This window comes from Lampetra planeri, chromosome 44, assembly GCF_965212315.1.
Source record: "Lampetra planeri chromosome 44, kcLamPlan1.2.h2, whole genome shotgun sequence".
NCBI lineage: Eukaryota > Metazoa > Chordata > Hyperoartia > Petromyzontiformes > Petromyzontidae > Lampetra > Lampetra planeri.
The window spans coordinates 4,310,169-4,336,564 of NC_136150.1; the positions used below are offsets into that span (position 1 = coordinate 4,310,169).

General features: G+C 50.7%; 1 protein-coding gene across 2 annotated transcripts in view; it reads left to right on the forward strand.

Annotated features, from left to right (window-relative positions):
• Positions 1-26,064, forward strand: part of LOC144732842 (uncharacterized) — a 65,626-nt gene extending 39,562 nt beyond the window's left edge. For both annotated transcript variants that reach the window (XM_078614468.1, XM_078614467.1), the window contains exons 8-21: positions 7,030-7,117; positions 7,633-7,739; positions 8,494-8,585; positions 11,905-11,994; positions 12,660-12,905; positions 13,636-13,763; positions 14,117-14,328; positions 15,484-15,587; positions 16,967-18,903; positions 19,484-21,267; positions 21,958-22,044; positions 23,880-23,965; positions 24,860-25,085; positions 25,826-26,064. In XM_078614468.1, the coding sequence (XP_078470594.1) occupies positions 7,030-7,117; positions 7,633-7,739; positions 8,494-8,585; positions 11,905-11,994; positions 12,660-12,905; positions 13,636-13,763; positions 14,117-14,328; positions 15,484-15,587; positions 16,967-18,903; positions 19,484-21,267; positions 21,958-22,044; positions 23,880-23,965; positions 24,860-25,085; positions 25,826-25,917 (5,279 nt within the window). In that variant the 3' untranslated portion in view covers positions 25,918-26,064. The remainder of the gene's footprint in view (positions 1-7,029; positions 7,118-7,632; positions 7,740-8,493; positions 8,586-11,904; positions 11,995-12,659; positions 12,906-13,635; positions 13,764-14,116; positions 14,329-15,483; positions 15,588-16,966; positions 18,904-19,483; positions 21,268-21,957; positions 22,045-23,879; positions 23,966-24,859; positions 25,086-25,825) is intronic.
• The last annotated feature ends 332 nt before the right edge of the window (positions 26,065-26,396 follow it).

The following is a 26,396-nucleotide window of genomic DNA, read 5'->3' on the forward strand; positions in this document are numbered from 1 at the left end:
GTTTCTATGTGTATCGCCGCTTAATGTTGTGTTGTAGGGGGTATCAAGTGACCAGGGAGTCTCATTTGTAGGAGTGACATTCGTCTGCCTGGAGGGGTGATGATTGCTATCCCAATTGAGTAATTTGCAGGTTGTCTAATTTGACAAATTTGGATCCTTGACGCCAGTACACGATGGCCTACTCTTGTGAATAGCGTCATGAGATTAACGTACACTGTGAAGCAGACAGTGTGTCATGTTATGCTTATTACACCCCGCAGTGATGATCAGGACGGCCGTTCGATTCGAACCGTGAACATCTGCTACAAGCGGCGAACACACTACTACTAGGCCATGTTGCGACCCGAGTCTAATATATATAGCACGCGGTTTTAAAAACATGTATTCTTGCCTATGCTCACTTAAATGTGATTGTGGAAAAACAAGTCTTCAATTACGTACGTGTGCATCCTAGCCCCGTGTAAATTAAACATCCATATCATCGTTGTGTTGTCGCCACCGACTTCCTGATTTCATTTGGAACCTCTTTAATATAATAGCGCGAGTTAAATTTTAATCAATTCTACCTTGACGCCACCTCCCCCACCCCGTGCCACGTTCCCTCCGCCACCGCCACCGCAGAGCCATCGATTTTTACTGGAGTGCGCGACGAGGTCCGTGAGGTGTCTGGGGGGAAAGGGTCGGGGTTTGAGGGGAGGTGGGGCAGTGTAGTTGTAGGGGGGAGGGGGGTGGCTTACCCCCCTTATCGACACGTCCGCTAATGGAGACAAACGAGTGAGCTAAACGGCGGGCAGTGGCGCGAAGCCGCTCGCCTGCCGCGTGCGCCACCGCCGCTTCATCGCTCATTTCACCGTCTCACCACGCGCTTGTGCCCAGGAACGGAACCGCACCTCGACGACGATACGGCCCCCCCCCACCCCGCCCCCCCCACCCACCATGCCGGTGCGCCGCGTGGCGGGAATCCCTGGGCTCACGGCGCGCGTCTCGCTTGGCTTAGCGCGGCGGCGTCTGGGCGCGATTATGTAATTGAGAGCGGAGATTACAAGTGAGCGACGCCAGGGCCGTGTTACCGTGCAGCGGCCTAGTACAACGAGCCGAGGTTAAAACGGCGAAACTTTGTCCCATGTTAAACTCTCCTTGTAGATGTTACCACATTGTCTGGATTATAGGTAAAAAAGTGAGTAATTTCTTGCTTAAATTAGTATTTAAGCTGTGCTTATGAAAATTTTTTACAGCCCTGAGCCATTTATTGACTTCTCCACAAAATGATATTCATTTTGTCAACCCCCTTAATAGGATGGGCTGAGTCAACCCCCAACCAGGATTTGAACTCGCCACCTCCCCATTGCGAGCGAGATGGTTGCTTTCCCGCTGAGCCACACAACCAGATTATCAGACGCTCTAAGAGAGTATAAACGTCCCAAACTTGTGCCCGGCATTAATAAAGTTAAACAATCCGGTCACAACACACCGTCCGAATTATGAGACACCCCCACAGCTTTTGATTTGTAAAATACAGGGAGACAAGTGTCTTCGCATCTGGAGAATACAGTATTTGCACGTGACAAAGGCATTCGCTATGCATGTTTAATCTCTAACAGCAGTCTTGAGGGGTATGAGGTCTGACCCTCACCTTCCCTCCCCTCTCACCTAAATAGGGCAGCCAATGTAGCTCCCCTAAACCAAGTATTGGATCTAAGCCAACAAATGCTTCTTGGCCTTAAAATAATAAAGGCATGTTAAACACTTGAACAATGTTTAAATACGCATGGCACATTTACATAACACATTCGCCTCAGTTATGTCATTGTAAACACATTTTCAAACGTGATATAACCAAGGTTAGTGTGTTATCTACCTTAACGGAGAGATGAAGCCAATTTTCTTTATTCAACATTTTGATGCCTTGACGCGTTTCTGTGATGACCCATGTGTCCTCCATCCAATGACAATGCTGCTTCAGCAGCGACAACGACATTTAACTTTTCAACAACATAATATTTTGACATTGTCATCGCACGTTGCAGACGAACAACAAAACTCTATCCCCGGCGTTGCAACCCATGAGAAAGGGAGCAACACCGGCACAAGCGATGCTGTAAGCAGCATTATTATTAGAAAGATTAATGTCAGTTTCGGACAATGTCGGCTGGGACAGCGTCGGAGTGCTGTCTGCAACCTGCGTGGGTCACGGGGAGTGCTCGCGCGTAAATTTTTTGTGCTGCTGAATTGACCCCCCCCCTCCCCCCGGTCGGTCCGTTCCCCAACTTTAATCTGGTTTTCACAGCCAGACATTTTAATCCTATTGTAGCCACCTGGATATTTCTTCAGGGAGTTATATAAGTGTGCCTTCTGCCATTTCAAATTCCATTTATATGCGCAGGAGAGCCTTACGGAGTCTCAACACTTTTACCCAAGGGTCACGCGCTGTCTAGTTTGGGCAATTCCTGTACGAGTAGTATTTGTGGGTGCCGCAGTGTCAAGATGTTAACTACCTCGCCTGGTATACATGTGATCATGGGTTCGTTTCCAACCCTGACGATGCCCGCACAATTGGAGTTTTCGTCTCTCTCCCCCAGTGGTCGTGTGGATTTTTCTCCGGATCCTCCGCTTTTTCCCCTCCACATTTAGAAACAACATGCGTTTAGATTACGTATATGGCTGCTATAAATGTCCACGTGAAAAGCCACTTGGTTGAGCTTTCATTTATGGCCAGGCCTCTTCTGAAAAAGAGCTACATAGCTCAGTGGACCTTACCTGGTGGTAATTTTTTTTCGAGTTTTTTTTGCCATGCGGGAAGAAGTTGGAGGATCCGGAGAAAACCCGATGCATGCCAGGGAATTAGAACTCTGCAGTTCCCTCAGATGAGTTGACAAACCTACTTGCTGTACTCACCCACCTCCTAGCCTCGTTTGGGAGTTTGGAAAAATGATGTTGGTCTTCGAATTCTTGCCTCCCAAAAAGTGCTGGACATCGTTTTCAAGAACAAAGCCATTGCTTGCTAGTGTTAAAGCTCAATTTTGAAATATGAGCACAATACATCCAAAGTAAACAGTAATAAATAATATCAACAACAATAACTGTACCCTGCTTAAGCGATAGTAAATGCAAATGGCTCTTCTCTCGGTAGAATAATGAACCCATATGCGTGGATTTTGTAATAATTTCCACCACACGTTCGTCCTCCCAAGTGTTGAATTAGCAATAATAACAAGAATAACGTTCCAAGCCGCATGACGAGATGAAGGCACACACCACGTGATAAAGTGAATGGCATCATTGAGAGGAGAGGTGTGCTCATGACGTGGGGCATCATCTTGTTACCTCACATTTAATGACATTGCCTTTGAAGCTATGGATATTTCTTTTAGCACAGGTTTATTATTGCCAAAATTTGGGGTAACCCTTTGATCATTTTGGCCGGTGCCAAATAGCAGCACAACTTACACAAAAACATTTGTTCGTATGGGATCATCTTCAGAATTGTTGAAACCCTACGCTACATACAGACAGACATGCAGACAAAGTCCTTAGTTTGTTTGGAAGTGTTATAAAAGACACTCATCCGCGCGAAGCTCCCTACGTCGCAACACGGTGTGCACCCGGCGCTCCCTCTCCGGTCACGACGCCGGTGGGCTCGTCCCAGACGGGTAATTGCCACCCGGCGGGGGGGGGGGCTGTGGTACTGACCACGTGGATTCAATTTTCACCCGGTGACGTTTTTTGTGGCAATGCTTCACGGTTCACGGTCGGCGCCACGATCGTTTAGCAGAGTCCGCTTTGCGGCTGCTGCGGTGCTTCTGCTTTGCCGCACGGCCGCCCCTTGCCCTTTTAACGCAGCGGTGGGGGGCATTGGCCATGCCAGTGATCAGCCCTCATCCCTTAAAGTAGGCATTTTGTTGGGTGGTGACATAATCCGGCAGTAGCACGTTTGCCCCCCCCCCCTCCTTCTTGTTGCAAAGGTTCACCGTTCGAGCCCACGGTCATCCTAGTTAAGACTGCGGGTGCATTAACCAATAAAATATACACAGTTTGCTTCACAGTGGATGGGATAAGGTCCCACAACTTTTATTTGAAAGTTAGTAGGCAATGTGTGCCAGCAATATGGTCCACATGAACGAAATTTGAAAAATGAGTCTTGAATTAATTAATTGAGAAACACATGGCAATCGTCCCTCCCGACCGTGAAACCTAACAGGAGCCTCCTCAAAGAGGATTTTAAGACTTGGTGATGCTTTCCTGAGTAAACAAATGAACTAATGATGTTTACTGTTACCCATAATCATTCTCAGCAACGCACAATGAGTTTGTGTACTCTTGCCTTTTGCGTTTGAATGGGTTTATATATTCTTTGTGAAGTGTTTTGGCCTGGTAATACAGCAGCATGTATATAACAAGCCTAATTATGCATATGAGATCCTGAAGGTTGTCACTGGTCCAGAGTTCGTTTGCTTAAACAAATGCTTCTGGATAATATTATTAGTCTGGAAAGCCAATAGGATGATGTACTAAAGACATATTTTATATGTGGAAACATATGTATGTGGAAACAAAACATATATCTGTTTGTATTTGCTTTTACCCCTAAAGCACGGTTGGGAAAACCTCTGGTGACTGGGCCATACCTGGCCTGTAACTTAATTTAATACGCCCCGCAGCCACTAGCTTTACATGGCAGCAACTTCACTTTTTAATACAATGTCAATAAAGTGATATCACTAAAGCAAGCCTGACTGTGATATTGAAGGCTTTGCCTTGTCTCGCAGCCTTTGGGACACACAGCGTAAGTACATGTCCGCAAAATTAAAAGGTCTTGATGTGTTTCGTAGTCTCTTCATGTATGCTGTAGCAGCAGCGGGACTCATTCAGGTCCTGCTTTGAATTGAGAAAATGACACGTGATGGATTGCAAGTGGGGTCGGTTTTTGACTGTCATAAAATTGCCCCGCTATGAAAGCAATTGAAATACCCATTGGCCATTGCATCGTGATTGTCCACTATCAGCAAACGGTGGAGAAATGTGACCAGCGCGTAACACTGGCTTGGCAGGGCGGTAACTAAATGGAGGTAGAATTGCGGCCGTCTTGAGATTCAACACGGCAACATAATAAGGTACAATTTGAATGTGTATAGCATCTAAATGCAACCGCATTGCTGTACAAAATAATGGCAAGGTGCCTTACAAGGAAAGGAGGTTTAGGTATGCTGTAAATTCTCTGTAAAAATTTTATTTAATCTCTTTTGCAGCCCTGTGAATAGAGCCGGCTGCTGAAAATGCTTTTTCTTTCTCTACTACATATACCATGTGTGACAAACATGCTTGAGAAAGTCACTCTGACTTTGTGCGCCGTTAGAGTGAGCAGCTGTCAGCTAGGCTATAAATACGTGAGCGACAGTGATGGTTAGCGTATGCTTGACACATTTCTGTCGGCTTAAAGAGGGCCGCGATGGAGCTGCGTGACCGCAGGCGGGCCTGCATGTGCGAGCTCTGTCTTAAAGTCAAAATCGACAGTTTTTCAGCGATGTCGCTGTCCACTACAGAACAGTTATCCTTTATAACTAAAGCAATTCTCGCTTGGGCCACGGAACATGGCGCGTTTCATGGGTTCTGACACGTGAGTTTTGAGCTTCATTAATTAGATAAGAAAAATAAGACTTGAAAATTTCAGTCGGGGATTCCCATAGCCACATATGCTGCCGTGCTGTAACGTACAGCATTACTGGACTTGCGACCCAGAGGTCTCTGGTTCGACTCGATCCCTTGGCGTGTGGGAGTTGAAATGATGTGCAAAGTTTCTTAAACCCCCACTTCTGTTCTTCACCAGTATCAATGGTTACACCACAGTTACTCGATCGCCAGTTGCACGTGTTGGGGTAAATTGTGGGTATGTCCACCTATTTCTATACTTTGCACTCCTTGTGTTTTTGTATTGTTTGTTGTTTTAACGTTCTGACCTGCCCCTACTGAACATATGTGAAAATAACTTTATAGCTCATGGGATTCCTCCAGTATAAACGAATATTCTGAATCTGTCTGTCTGGCCAGCATTGAAGAGTAGGCCAAAATACCCCTTTAGAGGGGTCTCTAGAGCTAATGGAGGCCCTTCGACCAGCAGTGGCATGAGTAAGCAATGAAGCCGTCCACCTGAGTTTGATTCCCACGCACAGACAGAGTACCTCCTTTGGCAACTCACGCTGACGAACGTGGTAAAGTATGGTCATGGAACCCCCGCGATTGAATGGTATGAGGCGGCCTACATTCACCAGTCTGTTTCAAAGGGCTGTACAAGATATTACTGTTGCCTATACCTTACTCGAGTAACGTCACTTTTTTGACATATTTTAAACATTTTGGGGTTTTGTCACAAGATTATTTGATGGTGTGCTTGACTGTGACTTTGTCTTTTTTTTTCATTACCAAAGCCAGACAATTGTCAGACAGTCTTGAGAAATTACCTGGGTGTGTAGCTAGAAGATAAGAGCTGTTGGTTTTCTGAGCTGTGTCTTCTCTTTCTTAAAGGTGGAGTCGCGCGTACAGTGTTCTTAGCCAAGGCCCAATGTTCGTAGAGGTGCCGGGGTTAGATGCAGGTGCCGGCGTCCGCAGGATTCTTCTTATTCAGTACATTAGCAATCCTCTGTGGGCACGGGAATCGCAGTGCAGAGAAAGCTCTGAGACGGGCATGCTGCGCTAGCCCATGATACCTATCATCCCTGAATTTGGTCGACAGGGTTTCATCACGTGGTAGTGTGTGGTGATTGGCGCTGCACCATGCTACGAACCTGGCGACCTGAGTTCGATCCCAACTCGTGGCCAAAATAGGGTGACGGATGTCGTAATCAATCTTGGTCTTCCCCTCGTTCGACTCGGTTACAGGTTACAAGTGGACACCCGGTGCGGTGTGTAAACACAGCACTGGGTGGACCAAGGCTGGCTGTGCCACCCCCATCATGTGCTAACAGCACTTGCCCCCACGACAGTCTGTGTAAGCTATATGTGGATTTTTGTCTGTCTTTGTTTGTGTGTGTACAGGCTGGATCCACGCGGTGCTCACGCCATACGACTGCATTGCCTTTGGGGGAAACTTCCTGCACAGCCTTAACGTGGAGATGCAAATCAGGTTGGGACAATGCGGCGGTGCTTTTAGCCGACCCTATGGCCCCCACCCCCACCCCACACCCCGCTTCTTCCGCTCCCCCTGCCATTTCGCCTCGTCACCTGCGTATTGCACTCCAGCCTCGTCTGTTAGGGCTACGCGGAAGCGCATGTCTTCTGCTGAAATCGCCGCGTTTCACGTATCACTGCAGTTAATCAACCCCGCTGCGGTGTGCCTGGCGTTTGCGTTGGGATGTAATGGGATTTTTACATTAGGGGGTTCATTATTATACAATTTAAAATACAAGCTTCAAGGTTGGTCTTGCCAAATTCCCAGAATGCCATGCCACATTATATGTATTGGAACTGAATACACACAGAATACTTATCGTTAGTGTTCAAATGTCTAGCACAATCATCACTTCACATCCACTGGCAGTGGCATGAGCGGGCAATTTGAGAGGTGCACCACCTTTACCCTCCATATAAAATAAAACTTGCAATTCAAGTATGTGTGGTATTGTGCTCCTTTGTTTGCAGGGCATATGACATCGAGACGAGGCTAAAGACACCAGAGGTGTTCAAGTTCCCGAACTTCGAGTCGATGTGCTGGTATGCCGGCAAGAGCCTCCTGGAGATGCTGAAAGGTACCGAGAGTGCAATGGAGCGTGCTTGCCTCCCCCCTCCTCCACTCCACCCCCAGCCTTTATCTAGCGAGATGGTTCCCAATACACCGAGCAGGTCGGAATCGGTCAAGAGATTCCAGAACTGTTCTCACAACCCAATTTAACAAGAAGCTCAATTTGGTTGTGAGCTTTGTTCTTCAACTTACCGGTCAGACAAGATAATAATTGGCGCGTTGTTAAATGCTCGTACGAGCAAATTTTATTTGTTTTGTCGCATGTATGAAGGTTGCGTTTTGGCCAGATCGTTACAACGTGGCCTATCCCAAAAATCAATTCTGAATTGTAACATTGGCTACAAAAACCTATTTTGGGCTAAGTCTGACATTTCCCCACCATCCTGATCAGTTTAGGTCGGAACAGAACCCATCATGGGGGAGGGAGAACGATGCACCATTCCAAATCGCGAGTGCCAGTGTTGTGACCATTGCTTGCCTGCCCGTTTGTACGTGTGTATGGATTTGTGTACGTGCAGGGGTAGTGTAGAGGTTAGCGTGCTGCACTGCGAATCCGGCAACCGGAGTTGACACAGTTCAGATGATTATCTGAACTCGTCCTCAAATCAGTATCTAGTGCGGTGTGTAAACATCACCACTGGGGAGACAAAGGCGGCCTGGCGTGTCCTGTGCCGGCCTTCAATAGGTGCTCGCGAACAGCACTCGCCCCAACAGTCCGTTCATGCTATACGGGGGATCTTTGTATTTGTGTGTGCGTGCAGAAATGCGCGAAGACGGCGACTGCCCGCGAACCCACGTCATGCAGGGGGCTCGCTCCCTGCTCCACGCCTTCCGCGCATGGACTCAGAAGGAGGTGAGCCTCGCGGCACCCGCCCCGTTCGGCTCCCAGCGATGGGGCTAGTTTGGAGTTTTGTCCCGGTCCTTGGCTCATGACAGCTCCTCCCGAGCCGAATGGCATTGGGCTGAGACTTAACCTCGCTCTCTACTCCACTTCCTTCACTTTCCCCACCCTTATTTATCCGTGCCAAAGTTAGGGTAAGAATTTGCATGTTTAGGGCGCTTGCTTAATTGCCTCAGCAACTCAAAGCGCCATACATCACATCTCTTCTCAACCATTTCAATTCTCAGGTGTAATTTAGCCGAGGTGACCTAGGGGGTTGACGGGGGGGGGCATGGGGGGGACCCCTCTGCCCCCTCTCAGTGGCAGCGGGTCCCTATGCTGCACAAGGTGAACAACAGCATTGTGCTGCTTAGTGGGTATTAGCCTGCCATTAGGGGGTGACATTGCTGTTGGTTTTCAAGTTAAGAAAATTTGCAAGTAGTTCTCTGATATTGAGCAAATTTGGACCACAACACTGGCACAAGTGTGGCTTACTCATTTTCAAATAACATCACAGGATCGTTAGCTTTCGCAGTGAAACAGACGGTGCGTAGTAGTTTATGGTTCAGCAGTTCCACTGCTGGATTATTTTCTCCGCCTGAGGACGACCGCTTGTGTTGCGATCGAAACGTCGTGATATATTATTTTTTCTACCTACGTGACTATACCGAGAGAACCAAAGAATATAGTTTATTTTTAACACACCGGCAGTATTAACCAGGACAATCACGGGGCTTGAACCGCGGACCTCTTAATAACGACCGGCAAATGCACAGACCGCTCGACCATGTCATCACCCCGAACTTAATTTGTTACTCAATGTTTGTTATTAAGCATTATTGGACCTGTGTTAACACCGAACGTGTGAGGATACACTGCAGTAAACGCGTACGTATATCAGGTGCACCACAAACACAACTTTTCATCAGTGGCTCTCTACCCCGTGATGGCTCTGCTCGTAACATGCTGCTACTCCTGCTACTGTGCTTACACTGTCCCTTACGCTCACCTTGCCCTTTGCAAATGCTGAACTCTGCTTTCTTCTCCCCTTTACACCAACCCCTGCTGCCTATCTGAACCGCAAACCTGACCTCAACGCGCTTTACCTAACACTGCCTTTTTCTATTTTCACAAACTTTTAGGCTGCAGCTAAGGCGCACAAGCATAACATTTCTTATTTTTTATATTCTTTCAAATGTTACCGTAGCCATGTTATCTCTGAACATGTGAGGAAAAACTGCGATAAGCGTATGTATTTCAAAATGCACAACGAACACAAACTTTCACACCTCGAATTCCGCGTCTTGAAAATCGAGTTTGTCGGTCCGTGTGTAAAATGTGTGTGGTTGCTGCCAAATATCAACACTTACGATATGTCATACAGAAGAAAGTGTGAGTATCATATGGATATCATGCAGTGAATATCGTAGAACATTTTTCTTTTGAAATGTTTTTTGTCGATAAAAAAATTCTGAAATGGCAAACAGTTTTTTTTTTTAATGATACATTAATAGCTATTACCTGTGAAGTTAGTGCTTTGTAAAGCGTATTTTAATTGGGGGTATGGCGATGATACGATGTCATCATATTCGTAATTCCTTTATTCATTTCCCTGTGTGCTTTAAGTTTCTAAGCTTGATAGATTTAAAAGCTGCAATTAATAGAAAGCTTCTGTCTTGTAAACTGCTGCTGAAGACCCTTCAAGGATGCTTCATATGTGCTGGAATTTAGAGCACAGCTCATCAGAAATGTCTGTAATGCAAAATACAATAACTGTGGTAATCGTCACATTGCGAATGTTGCACGCATATTGTGGCAAATAATTTTAACCCTAGTCCCCCATGTGTACTGCGAGTATGTGCGCCCGTGCACAGTGGAAATCTAAACCGTGGCGCATTGATTGGAACACATGGCTTGTGATCGGAAGGTCGCAAGTTCAGGGGTTGTTAACAGCGCTTCATCCTTCTGGAGTTGATCAACTCGGCAACCCTTTTGCTTGGTGGGGGGGGGGGGTGGAGGGAAGTTTGCAGTGGTTGTTCTGTGGGTATGCTCGCCCTCGCCAAAGGAATGTGGAATTTCCACCACCGGTTCGGGGCCACGAACTGGAACCGAGCGGCACTCAACGGTCATTCGAGCTGGAAACCACTTGGGTGGACCTTGACCTGCATTGGGGAAGATATAAACCATACGGGGGGGAGGGGGGGGGAGAATGGTCACCGGACGCATATAACGAGTGGGCATGTAACGATCAGGTGGTTACCGTCAGTACCAACCATTGCGTTGTCAGCGTAATGATAGGGAACATTTGATTAGTGCAAGTATTTTGTTAATTCGGTTATTACTTTAGCCGGTATTGGTCGCAGTGAAATATACGGGAACAAAGAGAAGGCAGACAGCATGGATGAGACGTCCTATGTTTGTTGTCACGCTATACAGGCTATATAGTATGAACTATCAATATGACAGGACAGATGTGACTACAGACGGGTAGTACAATTCTTGCAGACAAGACGGTACAAATGAGTCCATAAAGTGAGACCATACAGACAGTACAAGTAACAAATAGTGAATGATATTGCACAGACAAAATGGTACACATGATCCAAACAAAAGGGTAGAGGGGGAAGACTCAACATATGAGGCAGTTCAAACAGTAAGAATGAGTCCGTAGAGATGAGACTACAAATGGGACCGTACGGACAGTACAAACAATACATTACATATGGGTCTAACAGTATGGACTTTACAAATGAGACAGAAAAAAACGATACGCTACAAATACGACTGTTTAAATGAGCCCCACAGAGTAGGCGACCAATTCCGAAATCCAACTGCGATTCCAAGACTTAACGATGGATTAACTTGATCACGATAATTGTTTTTTTACCCTTCTATCTGGCAGCAAAACTGACACCTTTTTTACAAGGAGTCATGTTTGCATAGACCACAATACCTGCAGTCATAATGCAAACAAAAAACATAACTCTGATAATGTATGCACTGTCCTTGAAGTTGATTGGTCCACACCCGAGACGGCTTTCCTTAGAGCCTAGTCTCAGATGGGTTGGACCAGATGACGCCAAAAGGCGCACAACTCAAAAAAGGTGTCAGTTTTGTTGGCAGTTAGAAGGGTAAAAAACCAATTATCATATTTTTTTACTGGCAAATGAGGTTCCAATGGTGTAAATAACTTGATCACGTTAGGAGGAGGAGGACTTGATCGTTACATGCCCACGGGACGTAGCAGAGCGGTGCACGAGTGACATTACGCGTTGTTGGCGTGCGCCGGCAGAACGTGGAGCTGCACGAGCGCGAGATACCGGACAACCTGCGGCCGGGACAGCTCATCAAGGAGCTCGGAAAAGAGCTGCAGCTGGGGGAGGTGGGTCCGTCCGTCCGTCCGCCCGTCAGCTCGCTTGTGCACGGAGACGCGGTATTTACCGGGAAAATAAATTTGTGCTGTTTTATTTTGTTTCGGAAATGACAAAAGTTCAACGCGTTGGCCAGTAACGCAAGGCCCTAACGGGATAATAAATCCCATTTAGCGGATAACGTTTTTGGCGCGGTCCTTCTTCATGGGCGAGGTATGAATATAGACCATTTCCCGAATGGATACTAAACCTGTCAGCATAATGCAGGTTGTTACAGGTTGCTGCGGGGCGATGTTGTACTGGATGGAGCAGGGCTACGTCTGTGCGCTCCACTTTTATCAACCCGCACTGACCAGCGTGGTGGTGAAATGGTGTCAAATAACCCCAACAAACGACCTGCATCGCGTGGGGAAGAGGTCCTCATCCACAAGTGGATTAACAAAACGGCTGTACCACGTACAGTCTACCTGCTTTGACCAAACCCCTACTTTCTGAACCATGTTGCTGGTTAATATTGGCCTGGAAATCCAATAGGCTCATGGACTAATATATACATCATTTCTCGGTGGGCACACACAACGGAATTCTGCATATATTGTTTAAACCCTTCAAATGTTGAACGGCAACCATGGCGCTAACGGCGCGCGCGCACTGCTGTGTGCGGTTGCACCAACAGGTGAAGGTGCCCCGGAAGCCATGTCGCCAGTTAACGAGCACGGGCGAAGGGCGGAGGGCGGTGCTCAGCAGGACCGCCGCCGGGAATCGGCGCGAGAGGGAGCGCGAGCGCTGCGGCGCCGGCGGCCGGAGGAAGGCGAAAAAGAAGACGACGAAGGAGAAGGTGAAGGTGATCCCCAACCTCGACATCCTGGAGCTGCACACCAAGGAGACGCTCAGGAAGATGGTCATACCCAAGAAGGAGAAGGTGAGACATTGGACCAGGGGTCAAGCAACCTGCGGTTCCGGAGCCGCATGCGGCTCTTTCAGGACCGCTTCGTGACGTCGTTCACGTGCATTGCGGCTCTTGAAATATTGAGGGGTTTTTTTACCGAATAAAAAAAAAATGGCTCTTGTTATTTTGTTTGCCAACCTTTTCCTTGGAAAGACACTGGACTGAAGTGCCTTAACCCTAGGCACCTGTCTGAATGAAGTACCCTCCACCTGCATTTCACTTCTCGAAAAGAGTGAGGCATCCTGGGTAGCGGGCTAGGAAAGTGAAGTAGTGCAGTTCACTTCTCGAAAAGAGTGAGGTGGTATCCTGAGTAGCGGGCTAGGGAAATGAGGTGGCAGCCTGCCCCCAAACTCTTCTCGGCACCACGTTCAGAGGCCTGCGTGAAATTGCCTAAGTATGGAATAAAGAATGATTTAGCCGATGAGCTACACCAGCTACAAAACGTGTGTTTTAAGCATAAGATCTAATGGGCTTAATGACATCACCGCCGATTGTCTCTGTGCCACACTGGGCGTGGACTGCAGTGAGTTTTGGAGGCCAGATGCCTGGTGCTTTAAACTTTGCTGCCGATTGAAAAAGTTGGTTTTAAAAAATATTTTATCAAATGGATTTAAAAACTCAGCTGACCCTCCCCCTCCTCCTGTGCCACCCCCTTCTACATCCCTCCCTACTCCCAACCCTGCACCGGCGGCAACGGCAACAGGACGACGTGCCGAGCTCGCTGCTCCGCGTCGTGTGGAGTCGTCCCGGCGAGCTGGCCATGATTGAGCCAGAACTCCGCACGCCTGAAGCTCGTCTCTCCTTCGTGCTGGCCAACGGCAATGCGAACAGGTGAGCGCCAACTTATCACCTCCTACGTGGTGATTTGATGGATTATCATCACCTACTTTTCTATGGCAAGCATCAAAGACAACAGAGCAGGTTTACAACTTTGTGTTGAGTTCGGAAAGCCATTCGATGGTGCCTGTGGTTGACCAGGTGGACTTCGTTTGTATCTCCAGCAAAATCACAGGCACTTGTTGGGCGAGCATATATTAAGCTTAGATCAAACCGGAAATCTCGTGGGAGTTGAGAAGTGACTGTTGATTTGTCAGTAGTGGTCAGTGTCGCTGAATGATTTACGTGAACCTCAAATGCGCACCAATCGACGTTCGCCTTTCCCCCCCGCCTCGCCGTACCGACAGTGGCTGCGAAGGGCGTTTGCCATGTAAGCGCAAGTGCGTCCCGGACAAGACGCGCATGTCGGCACCGGGCTCCACTCCGCCGGCGGGTGGCGGTGCAGGCGGCAGGGACGCGTACACGTACGACTCGGACGAGGGCGCTACCACACGAGCCGGCGTTGGCGCGTCGCCCGCGCACAGAGCCAAGAGGAGCGACACGGAGCCTGCCGAGTGCGGTACGTGTGGTCTCGCGTCACGCACATGATTCGTCATCGACCGTGGTCAGTCCACTGCTGGTTCAAGCTCCCAACCCCCCCCAAACTGCCGCCATATCTCATGCTCGTGCGCACACATCATCATCGTCATCATCAATCGGAGTATCATTGTCAATTGGTTATGATCAATCGACTGCTTGATGACGGCCTCATTCCATCTCCTTTCGGTGGACATGCATTCCCTCCCTTTGCAGGAAGTTGTTTGCTGATCTAGTTCTCGTTTGCAGTGTTCTTATTTTAGTCTAAACAGGATTTTCCAGATGCTTGGGTTTTCCTTCGGCAACCTGTGGTAAGGCTATTTTAGGAAGAATGGTTAAGTACAGTTTCCAAATTTGTAAAACTTGAGAATGCTTCATAAATGCTAAATTTGGGCTGTGACATTAACACCCTGTTATATACAAATATCAGTGGGTTTTTATTTTAACTTTGGTAAAAATTTCACAATTCATCATAACCACACTTGATCAAGTTAAGGAACGCTCAAGCTGTGTCGGTGTGTTGATTTTTGTTTTTGTAGATTGTGTCCTGCTCAGAAGCAGGAGGAAGCAGTGCTGTGTTTGGCCATAAGTGTGTGCATGTGTGTACGTGTGTTACTGTGCTACGATCCATCTAACCTGAGTGGGATTCCCACTCGGTCAACAACAGTGACTAATATCTGAACTGGTCCTGGGCCTCCCCTAGATTGCTGTGGTTTGTAGATATCAATCACTGTTGCGGTGTGTAAATATCGATCATTGTGGAGGCAAAGGTCGTGTTCTAGCCACACCACCCACACCACCCCCACCACCCTTATAGTGCAAACCACACCGCTCTTGTTGATCACCAACAGCACTTGCCCCAACATTATTAAAATGTACACGGGGGAGCTTTATCTTTTTGAGCGTGAGCAGACGTGAGCGCACGCGTGTGTGGGGGTGTGTTTGGCCGTCAGCGAGTGCGTCCCTGTGTGTGTGTGGGCGTGTCCATGCGTGTGTGTGTGTGTGTGGGCGTGCCCATGCGTGTGTGTGTGTGCCCAGCTGGGCACGGCCCAGTTGGTTGCTCCCAAAACCGCGCACGTGCGCGTTGGCACGTTGTGAGCATCGCGGTCGCTGACGTGCGCTCCCATCTGCCCCACAGCTGCTCTGGGGGCGGCCGTGAAGACGGAAGGAAGTGACGGACCTCGCGCGCCCAGCCCCGCTGCCTCGCCACGCCACCCCACCTCCTCCGGCGCACCCTCCCGGGTTAGCGCTGCCCAGCCAAGCACTCCCAACACCGCATCCCCTCCCCCTCCACCCACACACACACAGGGAGAGGATGGTTCCTTTGTCTTGATTTTAATGCACGTGACGACAGTTGGGGAAATGTGTCGAGAGTCATTGTGATACCATTTCTAATCATAAGCTTAGAAGTGAGGTATGCGCTGACCTAATTCTTTCCAGAAAAGTCTGTGTTTCCACCAATTATATTCTATTTGGGCTTATTGATGTTATGTCACGGGTATAAGAAGTCTGCCATGAGACAAAGACGTTTACAATGCTCCTGGTTATATAATGACCTTTGAAATTAGATATTGCAGATCTTCTTCTGTGAGCCTTTCATTTCCCTCTCGCCCACACTAGGCTCTGCACCCTCTCGCTTGTCTTGTCACATGACGAACCAAAGTTTAGGCGTCTTTAGAGCAAGATATATGCCAATTAAGTGAAAATAAAATGTTATATGTTGCCTTTTTTCCTATTCTGTGACTGGACTCTCAACTCTATGCTTGATGGGGTGATACGCGCGAGGTTGAAACCCATTGTTCGTCATATGCCATTGTCTATCCGCTGCTGGATATTGATCTCCCCATTTTCCCTCTCACTCAGTCCTTTAAAACCACAGTATCAACGAATACCAGAATTATACACTATGTGATTTGTGATGTCTTGTTGGATGTTTGTACATCTGTCAATGGATATCATGGGCATTTTTTTTTGGGCAGCATTTTCTTTAAACCCTCAAACTGTGGACCAGTTTATAATTCTCATTTGCAAGTTGAACCATGCGGATCACACACTCCTGATTAGACTAAGAAGTTGAAACCAGTCCAGGGTTTGGATTCTTATAAAATGTTGCAGGAATGTCGGTTCACAAGACCAATTTGACTGCTGGACCCGAATGCTATGTAATGGTTGAGTGTTGAAAACAAGAAAGTCAAACATAAACAACGTTGGAAAATCGCATTGAGCGCCGTTCCTAGAGTGGCCTGCTGGGGGCACTAGAATCGCTAGCGGTCAAGTATCCAAATACTCTGGAATGTAAACTCCCATGTAGCTCGGATATTCTAATTTCTACTTGAACTCGCTGATTTGTTTCCGGATTGTACCACGCATTGTTCATATGTACAGCGCGCATTATAACCGGAAAACACATCGGAGCTATACGGCACAACCGCAAAAATAGTAGCTTCTTATTTCTCATCTCGGTTGTAAAACGGACACTCGTGTGTCTGCTCATCACAAACACCACGGCCCAGGCTGCCTCACCGCCAGCAGACCGTGCTCAGCCCTCGCACAGTGCGGCCTTTTCTTTCGCCGTCAAGGTTTGGCACGCAAACTGATTGGCTCCCCTTCCCCCGCCGCAGGATCCTGACGGCAGCCGGGACGAGCGTGTCAAAGGGCGCCTCTGCGTGGTCGTCGTCAAGAAGGAGAGGGAGGCATCGCCCGACACCAAGGAGGCGGCGGCCGCGCCGGCGCTGGCCAAGCCACGGGGCGAAGTGAAGGCGCGCGTGCAGGAGTTCCCGCAGGGCTCCTTCCGAATCAAGATCGAGGCGGCGGAGAAGTCGAAGGGCAAGGAGTGCTCGCGGCCGATCTTCTCCATCAAGAAGGAGGGCTGCGGGCGGCGTAGCGGAAGCGGGGACCAGCGTGGCCGGGAGCCGCCCCAGCAGGGACCGCTGCGCATCAAGATCGAGAGGCGCGACAGGTCGGAGGGTGCGGAGCCCGTCGCAGAGGTCAAGGCCGGTGGCGGCAGTGGTGGTGGTTCACGGGAGAAAGATGCGGGGCCGCGTGGAGAGAAGGAGCGATGCAAGACCGCCGATAGGGATGCCTGCGGCGAGGGAGTCCGGGTGAAGCTGAAGATCAAGGAGCATGTGACGAGGCCCGAGTCGGAGCGAGAGGACTGCCCGTCGAGAGGCCACGTCCAGCCAAAGAAGGAAGGTGGCAACAGCGGTGACTGTAGCAACCCGAAGGTGAAGGAGTCGACCAGTAGCAGCAGCAGCAGGCAGAAGGTGGATGGCGAAGCAAGGTCCCAAGGCCTAGTACACGTGGAAGAGAAGGCCAAGCACGACGAGCGGCGGGTGATGGTGCCCTCCAGTGGTGGCGAGCTATCGCATGGCAAGGAGCACCGGCAGCAGCTCTTTGCGGAGGGCAAGGCGGGCCAGGAGTCCCCCAGCAAGGACCTCAGGAAAGATCCCAATGCCCCCAGGCAGCAGCTGAAAGAGACGTCGGCAGCAGCCGCAGTGGTGACGCACGTCAAAACGGACAGCGGGCAGTGCCGGGCGGGAGAGAAGCGGCTTCACCAGAGCCAGTCCGGCCCTACCGAGGGACCACGGGCTGAACCGAAGACGGGTGGCACGGAGAGCATGCAGAAGGTTCCACCCTTGAAGGAGCAGGCCCAGCAGGCACAGCAGGGGGCAGGAGAACCCAGGATTAAGGGTGGTGGGGACAGGGGAGAGGTGCAAAAGAATGGGTTGAATGTGTTGAAGCAAAAGTCGTCTGAGAATGGGGTTAAGATTGATGCGAGGCAGCCACAGCAGCAGGGACCGCAGCATCAGCAGCACAAACGCCCTCAACAGCAGCAACAGCCTGAACAGCAGCAGCAACTACATCACGCTCAGCAGCAACAGCAGCAGCAACAATACAAACACCCTCAAGAGCAGCAGCACAAACATCCCCAACAGCTTCATCAGCAACACAAACATCTTCAAGAGCAGCAGCAACCCAAACACCCAAGACAGCAACAGCAGTATCATCAGCAGCAGCAGCCCCGGCAACATCCTGCACGTCCAGCCTTGTGGCTCGACATCAGGACAGAACAGAAGCCAGCGGACAAGGGCCATTCGGCAGTGAGCGATGGCGTCAGCGCGGTCAACAAGCGGCACGTCCAGGAGCTCTGGCCTGGCCAGTCGTGGCTGGAGACACAGGTTAGGGACAAGCAGCAGCAGCCGCAGCAGCCGCAGCAGCAGCGGTTTCACCAGCCGCAGCTTCAGCAGCAGCCGCAGCAGCAGCAGCTTTTACACCAGCAGCAGCCATACCAGCATCAGCAACCAAACCAGCAGCACACGGCTAACGCTTGCCTACCGGATGCGGAAACTGCTCGCTCCCGACAACGCTCCGGCGAGGAGCACCTCGCGAAATGGATGCCGGGCGCCGAACCTGGAAACTCTGCATTTGGCGGTGGCGGTGACAGCCTGCTGGAGCAGCTAAGGGCAGTTTGTCAGCAGGTTGGCGGACAGCAGGGGCCGGCTCGCAGGGCGGAGAGGAGGCCCAGCGAGCAGACGGGCGCCGTCTGCAGCGTGATCAGGTAAGCCCAGCGGGGCAATAATATTCAGAGTTAGGGGGGCAATAATACTAAGTGGGGTATACCGTGGCGCAGTAGGGTTTAGCACAGAGTGCTATGTATTTTTTTTTTAAATCAGGAGTTGTGCGCATATCTCCAGGGTGGGAGTACTGATCTAGTGATGAGCATTACTCAATTGGAATATACATAGCAATCATCGCCGCCTCAGAGCACTTGGCAGTAGCCATGAGACTCTGTGAGGGTTTGCTAGGTCAACGAGCGTACGGTAATGAGAATGAGCTCACTGCGCTGTGAACCCACCAACTTTTGTTCGATTTCCAACATCGATGGCGAGTGATATTCAGCCCAACCTGAGCATCGTAGTGAAGCATGGTCAAACAACCGTATGATTGACATGGCGTCGAGAGGATCTTCGTCCAGCAATGGATCGACAAAGCGCCGTACGAATAATTATTCTTCTCGCGTGCACGATGTTATTTATCTTCTACTGTTTGTTTATACATTTGAATCGATGCAGGGTCGCACGTATCGTCATGCGTATTGTCACGTTAACACGTGTTTTTGTTTGACCTCCACCGGACAGGGCCACACCTACCTCTCCCAACGTCGATGCAATCCAGGGCATGCTCGCCATGGTCAACATGCCCATGGGCCCCATTGGACAGGCGGCCACGCACACGGCACCGCACGGCCCATTGTCCCCGCCGCCTCTCGCCCCCGGCCGCCTCCCGATATCCCTGCCACCCGCGGGCCGCTCCTCGCACGCCAGTGCACAGTCTGTTCCCGCCGGCGCCCACGTCACCTCGCCATCCCGGAGGCACGCGGGCCCTGCGGCGCCGCCGTTTCTCGGTGCATCCTCGCGGCCGGAGATCCACCGAGCCACGTCGCCGCCCCCGCCGCTTGCCCCGCGCGCCATCTCCCCGCCGCTGACGCCGGGCGGCCACGCGTCGTCTCGGCCCTCGACGCCGGCGGGACACGTGCGCTCGCCGCCGGGGTCGCCAGGGGAACACCCATCCTCGCGACCGCCGACCCCCGGCGCCCAGGAGACTTCGCGACCCCCGACCCCCGGTGGGCAGGAAGTATCGCCGCCGCCGACTCCAGGGCGCCAGGTGGCCTCGTCGCCACCGCCCGTGCCGTCTCTTTCCGTGGGGACGAGCGTGATAGCGCGACCGCCCCCCAGCTGGGAGAATGTTGCATTGCAGAAGCAGCATCACCAGCAGCAGCAACATCACCAGCAGCAGCAAAATAGCCAGCAGCAGCAACATCACCAGCAGCAGCAGCAACATCACCAGCAGCAGCAACATCACCAGCAGCAACAACACCAGCAGCAGCAGCAACAACACCAGCAGCAGCAGCAACAACACCTGCAGCAGCAGCAACACCTGCAGCAGCAGCAACACCTGCAGCAGCAACACCACCAGCAGCACCACCAGCAGCACCACCAGCAGCACCAGCAGGAGCAACGTGTAAGTCAGGCGTCACCCTGGCTTCCAGCGCGATCGAACTTGCATGATGACTCCTACAACAGCCGCCTGAACCCCAAATCGATGCCCTTCCGCGATACCGAGGGCGCTGCCTCAATGGGTGTTACGCAGACGGCGGTCATCGACAGCCGTACGGCGCCCTGGTGCCCTCCCCACGAGCAGCGAGTGGGGCCATTGCCCCCCGAGTCAGGCGGCTACTCCTACGCCCACGCGCGCTACTCAACGGCGGACTGCCTCGCCAGCGCCTTGTACGCACCGTTGCCGTCGGACGGCGGGCTGGCCTCACGTCCTGGCGACAACCGGCCCCTGGCTCAACGGCAGAACTCGGTGGTGACGGCAGCCAGGACCGTGATCTTTGAGGCGCCAGCAGTCTCGCGGGCGCCAAATGGTCACGTTGTCCATGGCGACAGCAGCAGCACCATCTCACCCTACGCTAACCGCACGCTGGCAGGGTACTACGGCCCGTACGGTGGCAGCGGTGCCGCTATCGAGAGGCACCCAGCGCCGGAGAGGTGTGCTACAGCGCAGCCTCCGCCACTCGGCTCGTGCAGGGCACCGCTCCCGGTGCCAGGAGGGCACCCGCTGGCTACTTACCACGGCGCTGGCGCCAGACCCGTGCCATCGTACCACCCACCACCGCCGCGAGCCGGCGCGCCAAGACAGGCAATATCCGGCCGCCCCCCCGGGAGCTTTGACGGCCGCGCGCTAGGCCGTGTAGCCCCGCCGCCCTCCACCCTGTACGACAGCCGCATGGCCGTGCGTCCCCCGGTCTCCACGGCGCCGGAAGAGAAGGTCCCGAGCCCGCCGCTGCTGCTGAGGGGACTGTTTGACGTGGGGGAGAAAACGAGGATGAAGCACAGCCAGTCGTTGGAATCTGCCTACAGTAAGAATCCTCACTTTTGTCGCACGTTTATGCCATGATCACGAGCTGCTGGATGTTCTGCTGCTGGACTTGCAACTCCATCGCACGAAGCAGTAGTTGAAACTATGGGCATGGTTATTAAATCTTTCCTGGAGTTTTGTGGCCAATGAAAGCAGAATTTGTTGAAAGGTGTTTGTCTTTAATGACCCATGAATGGTCTACAGCAGGGCTTGCTTTCAGCCAGGTTAGTCTGAGGGCGACCACCTGGAAAATTATTCCACACCCAGCACACCACGTCCTGTATACTTCTCAGTCTGGTTGTTGGCTACTGTTGGCTTTCCTACACCAGTTTCCCAAAGTTCACTGGAGCGAAACCTGCCCAAAGAAAAGTTAAGTAGCCTTGCTCATCGTACAAGGAATGATTGAGACTCTTTACAACAATAAAAGGCTTGTGCTGTTTCTGACAGTAAAATAATAACAAATAATCATAGTTGTGAGTTAGTTGATTTAAGTTGTTGAGCCTGCTGGCCAGGATTGGGCAAAACTTTGCCCATTTTTTTTTCATCCAGGCAACTAGAGAACACAGACTTGGTGTTTCTAACCGAAGCACTTGGAAGTGAAAACACTTATGAGAAATGAATGAACGCGTGTTTTCGGCTGACGATCTCTTTGTGCCTTCCCCTCTCTTGTCGTTTGTGTTTTCTGCACAAGTGTTCTCCTCTTCTGACTCTGAAGAGGACGAGCCGAAGTTGATGATCAGTGAGACGCTGTCGCGGGAAGACACGTGGATGCCGAGAGGTAACGATAGCTCACGGCCATTTTGCCCTCTCTCAATCCGCACATTGCTCACCCAAAATCCTGTGCCACCACTGCTGTACTCCGTTATTCGAAGTTGAAAGCAAGCGCTCTGAACGTGTCTGTGTTTGTAGTTTTTCCCTTGCAGGGCGACTCTTCGGTGAGAGCCACCTGGCACAACGCTGCTTGTGTGTCTGAGAACGTTACTCTCTCCTCTGAAGCCGCCACCATGCGCTGCTGTCCAAAAACTAAAAATTCAACAACCTCGATTCGGCTCCTCTTGGGCTGTTAGGAACAACGACACGCACAAGTGTGCTGCACGCGAACGGCAGGAAGGCACGACTCCCATCGTGCCTTGTGTGCATGTCATGTGGCCATTGTCTCTAGGTCGCCAGCTTAAAAGTGAGCTAATGGCGTTAGACCCCTGCTTCCCCACCATTCATGGACCCACGGGCGACCGTCAATCCTCACGTTTTAAGCGAGCCAACAAAAATTAGTTTTTTTTTCGTGAACAAATCAATGATCTGCAACGTTTCCATTTCCCATGGCCTTGCAGGGATCATAGGTTGGGTGGGGGGGACCCACTGGTCTAGAAATAAATGTGGTCACATGGTGCGCATGGAAGGCGTGATGAGAGTCGAGCCTGCCTGCTGTTAGTGAGCGGCACACCTTCGCGTGTTGTTCTTTGTGTTTCCAGCCTGCACGCATTCAAACAGTTTCGATGGGTTTCTTCATCATCTACAAATGTGCATTTGAATTCCGCTTGGCTGTGCCGCTCTTCCCAAGCCCGTCCAGAGGGTACGAGGCACCGAAGAAAGCCATCATCGGTTTAATGTCCGGGGGAGAGATGCAGCGTTTGGTAGATGCGGCACGTGCCGTGGAGCTGCCGGGCATCGCCGGGGACCGTCGGCGGCTGCCCGGGAGCGGCCGCCGCGTGTCAGCTTTTAATGCCTCAGTCGGGAGAAACTTGCCAGAGACGGTAACGTCGTCTTCCACTCGCCTCTACCAATCTTGCCACTCGCCGTCGGGAGGGGGGGAGGGTTAGCGGTGGACTGAGAATTCTGCACTTTCGGAATGTCACTGTTCGCATAGCGATAATTCCAATTGATTTATGTTTAAAGGTTAAGGCACTGTGTTGTAGATTTTAAGTGAACCGCAATGGCAGATAAATATTTTAATTCTAAGACCCGAATCGTCAAAATGACTCGATCCCACAGGGGTGAATCGTCACATTCCTAATGCCCAGAATGGCCCCAAGCGATCCATAATTCTGGCATTGATATGCGAAGTTATAGGCTTACAATGGGGAAAAGGCTTAATTGGATTGCCTGTGTTTACACACAACAGCCTGATTGATATTGGCTTTTCAATCTTGCCTTGCAAGTCCTCCTAATCAAGGAGAGATTGGTTGCTCATGCAGAGAGTCACAAATAGAACAAAATTAAGATTTTTGTAGCTTCTTGTGGACGTTCAATGCATTCTGGTCTCCTCCCACACGCAGAGACTACTCGTTCATCAACCAATCATCCCTAGAGATTCATACATTTGGTATGTGCACCGTTCTTACAGTGCAAGGCCATCACGTAGGTGCTATGTTTCACAGACAATTATAGTCGCAGTAGTTTAATAGTCCGGGGATGACGTAGCTACTTGCTTCTACCCGTTAAGGTAATTTACGAGTAATTTTCACATTTTTCTAATGCAAACCTCCCAATGCAGCAGGAGCCAATTGAATATATTGCCTCGAGACCCAAGTCGAAGCGTTTCCTGGATACGTGAATGGGTCTCTTCCGCTGTTGTCACTGGCGGTACATAACGTTGTCGTTTGTCACCACCAGATGAGCTGGAACTGGAAGCGCCGCGCCGCGACTGGTCGCTGCAGGCGGGGCTCAGGACGGCCGAGGCAAAGTGCCGCCTCACCCAGGTGAGAGATCCAGCACCTCGCCTGGCTACTATCTCATGATAGTATGGGGGGGGGGTGGGCATCACCCCCACCCTGCCACTCCCCTAACACCTCCGGGTTGGGGTTATGGGTTCGCAGTTGGGGGTTTTGGGTTTTGGTGAAGGGTTGGTAATTTTTGGTGAAGGGTGGGGTTATGGATTAGCAGTCGGGGTTATGGATTAGGGTGGGGGGTTCTGGGTGAAGGGTTGGGGTTTTCAATGAGGAGTTAGGGGTTGGTGTTTTAGGTTCATCATTAATGGTTTGGGTTAGGTGCAGCATTGGAATCTGTGCAGGTACTGGCTGTCTTCAATATTTAGACTCCAAAATCCGCTTCAGCAGTGGCTGTAAACAATTCAGATTTCTCAACAGCTCCCATAACGCTACCACGAGTGATCATCACCCCATTGGCCAGTACCGGATATTTGACGCTACTCTGTCCTGTGTTGTACCATTGAACCGGAGTTACCACAAGGGGGCGTGAGACTGCCTGGTGATGGGAGAGCAGAGTAGGTGGGGGACAGATAGTTCAGGGGTTGGAGAACAGGTAGGCAGATTGTTATTGGCAGTGAGAGAGGACCAAACAAAACAATTTGAGGTTTAAAGTGAAGACTATAACATGTAAACACTGAATAATGCATTCACACATTAATTTTAAGTGCTAATTGTTTGTCTAGAGTACAATAGACATCAGTTTGTACAGTGGGCTATAGATGCCTTTGTCTTAAAAAATCTCAACTCTTCCACATGAATGGTTTTACAGAAGTTCTGTTAAAATGTAATCTTTCTGGCGGGGGAAGGGGGAGTGTCACACAAGGTGAATAATACAATTTTGAGCACAGCATCACAACGGGCACGGTCGCCGCTCCCTCTGCGCAGGAACTGCCGCTGTCGCCGCCCGTCAAGAGGCTTCGGCTGTGGGACCCCGACCGCGCACTGTCGGACGGGACGGGTCAAGTTTGCCGGACCGGCAGCGCCGACCGGGAGCGGTCACCAGACTGCGTGGAGGACGACAGCGACTCGTCATCGGCGGGAGGGGGTAGCGGCGGCACGGCCGATGGCAGGACGGCGCTGCTCACTGGACTGGAGAGCCCCACCGACAGGGGTGAGTGCTGGCGCCGCGTGGGAAATCGGGGTGACCAAGATGACACCGGCGCACCTTCAGGGCTTTGCACAAGAGGCTTTGCGCGCTCCTTGGAATGCCGGCGGTGGAAGGAGAACGCAAAGGGAAAAGGGCTCGCTGACGGAAGTGATGACGTTCGAGATTTTAGGCGGATGGAGTTAGAGTTAGGGTTATATGGGCAGGTTGCCTTCGGTTGTTAGGGTTATGGTAGAGCTAATGTTTGTGAGGCTAGTTCTGTTATGGGGTCGGGGCAGGGTTCGTGATAAAGGCTGGTTAGTGTTTCGTAGGCTAGTTGGGTAAGGGGAGATAGGGCTGTTGCCAAGGTCTGTTTGATTAGTTACAATTAGAGACACAGTTAGGGACGGCTTGGGCGAGTTAGGGTTAGGTATGGCTAGTATGTATAAGCTAGACAGCTTAGGTGGTAGGGGGAGAGCTGGTGAGGTAGGTCAGGGTCTGGCTGGCTCGTGCGTAGGATAATGGAGGGGGTGGTATTGTCTTGTTTCCCATCGTTCTGTTCACTGCACGTCTTTGAGTTTGCCTGTTGCACTCCTGGCTGCAATGTCCTCCATTCGGCTTATATTTGTAGCACTTCACAAATAGAAATGTTATTGATGTTTTTTTTACTCCCAAATTGCATTCCAGTCGTGTTATCGACTCCATATCTGATGATCGCATTGATGGTGATAATGACGATGACGACGATGTTTTGTCCATCTCCACAGGGTTGAAACGTCCTAAGAAAGGGATGGCGACGGCAAAACAGCGTCTGGGGAAAATCCTCAAACTCCACAAGAACGGCCGCATGCTGCTGTGAGCGACGGGAGGCGCCAAACCTCGCGCGGACGCTTCTGCACATTCAGGGCTTTGCTACGATCACGTCGCACCGCTGTGACTCACTTTGAGAAATGGTTTTCTTTGTCATCGTTTGTGTATTTTGTCTTGTTTCTCCGTTTTGTACTTAACGAACTCGAATTATTATTTTTTTAGTTGTGCCGTCAATTACGGAAGAGGTGTGCGCGATGAATTGAATCGGTTCGGGTGAAGTGGATTGAATTTAATTTATGGAGCTGCTTGCAGTTTTCAGTCTCTGGGGTCTATTTGGTGCTGTGGAATTGTCTGGATCGGACGAGATCACGGGTTTTAAACCGGGTCTTCCGATCCCTTCTCAACCTATTGCCTGAATAATTGTTGCTCTGGCTTTGGTGCTAATTGTAGAAGAGATGATTTCAATTGCGGTACTCCTGCCTGGTCGCTGTGGGGGGTTGTGGGGGGGTGACAGCTCCGGCAGGTGAG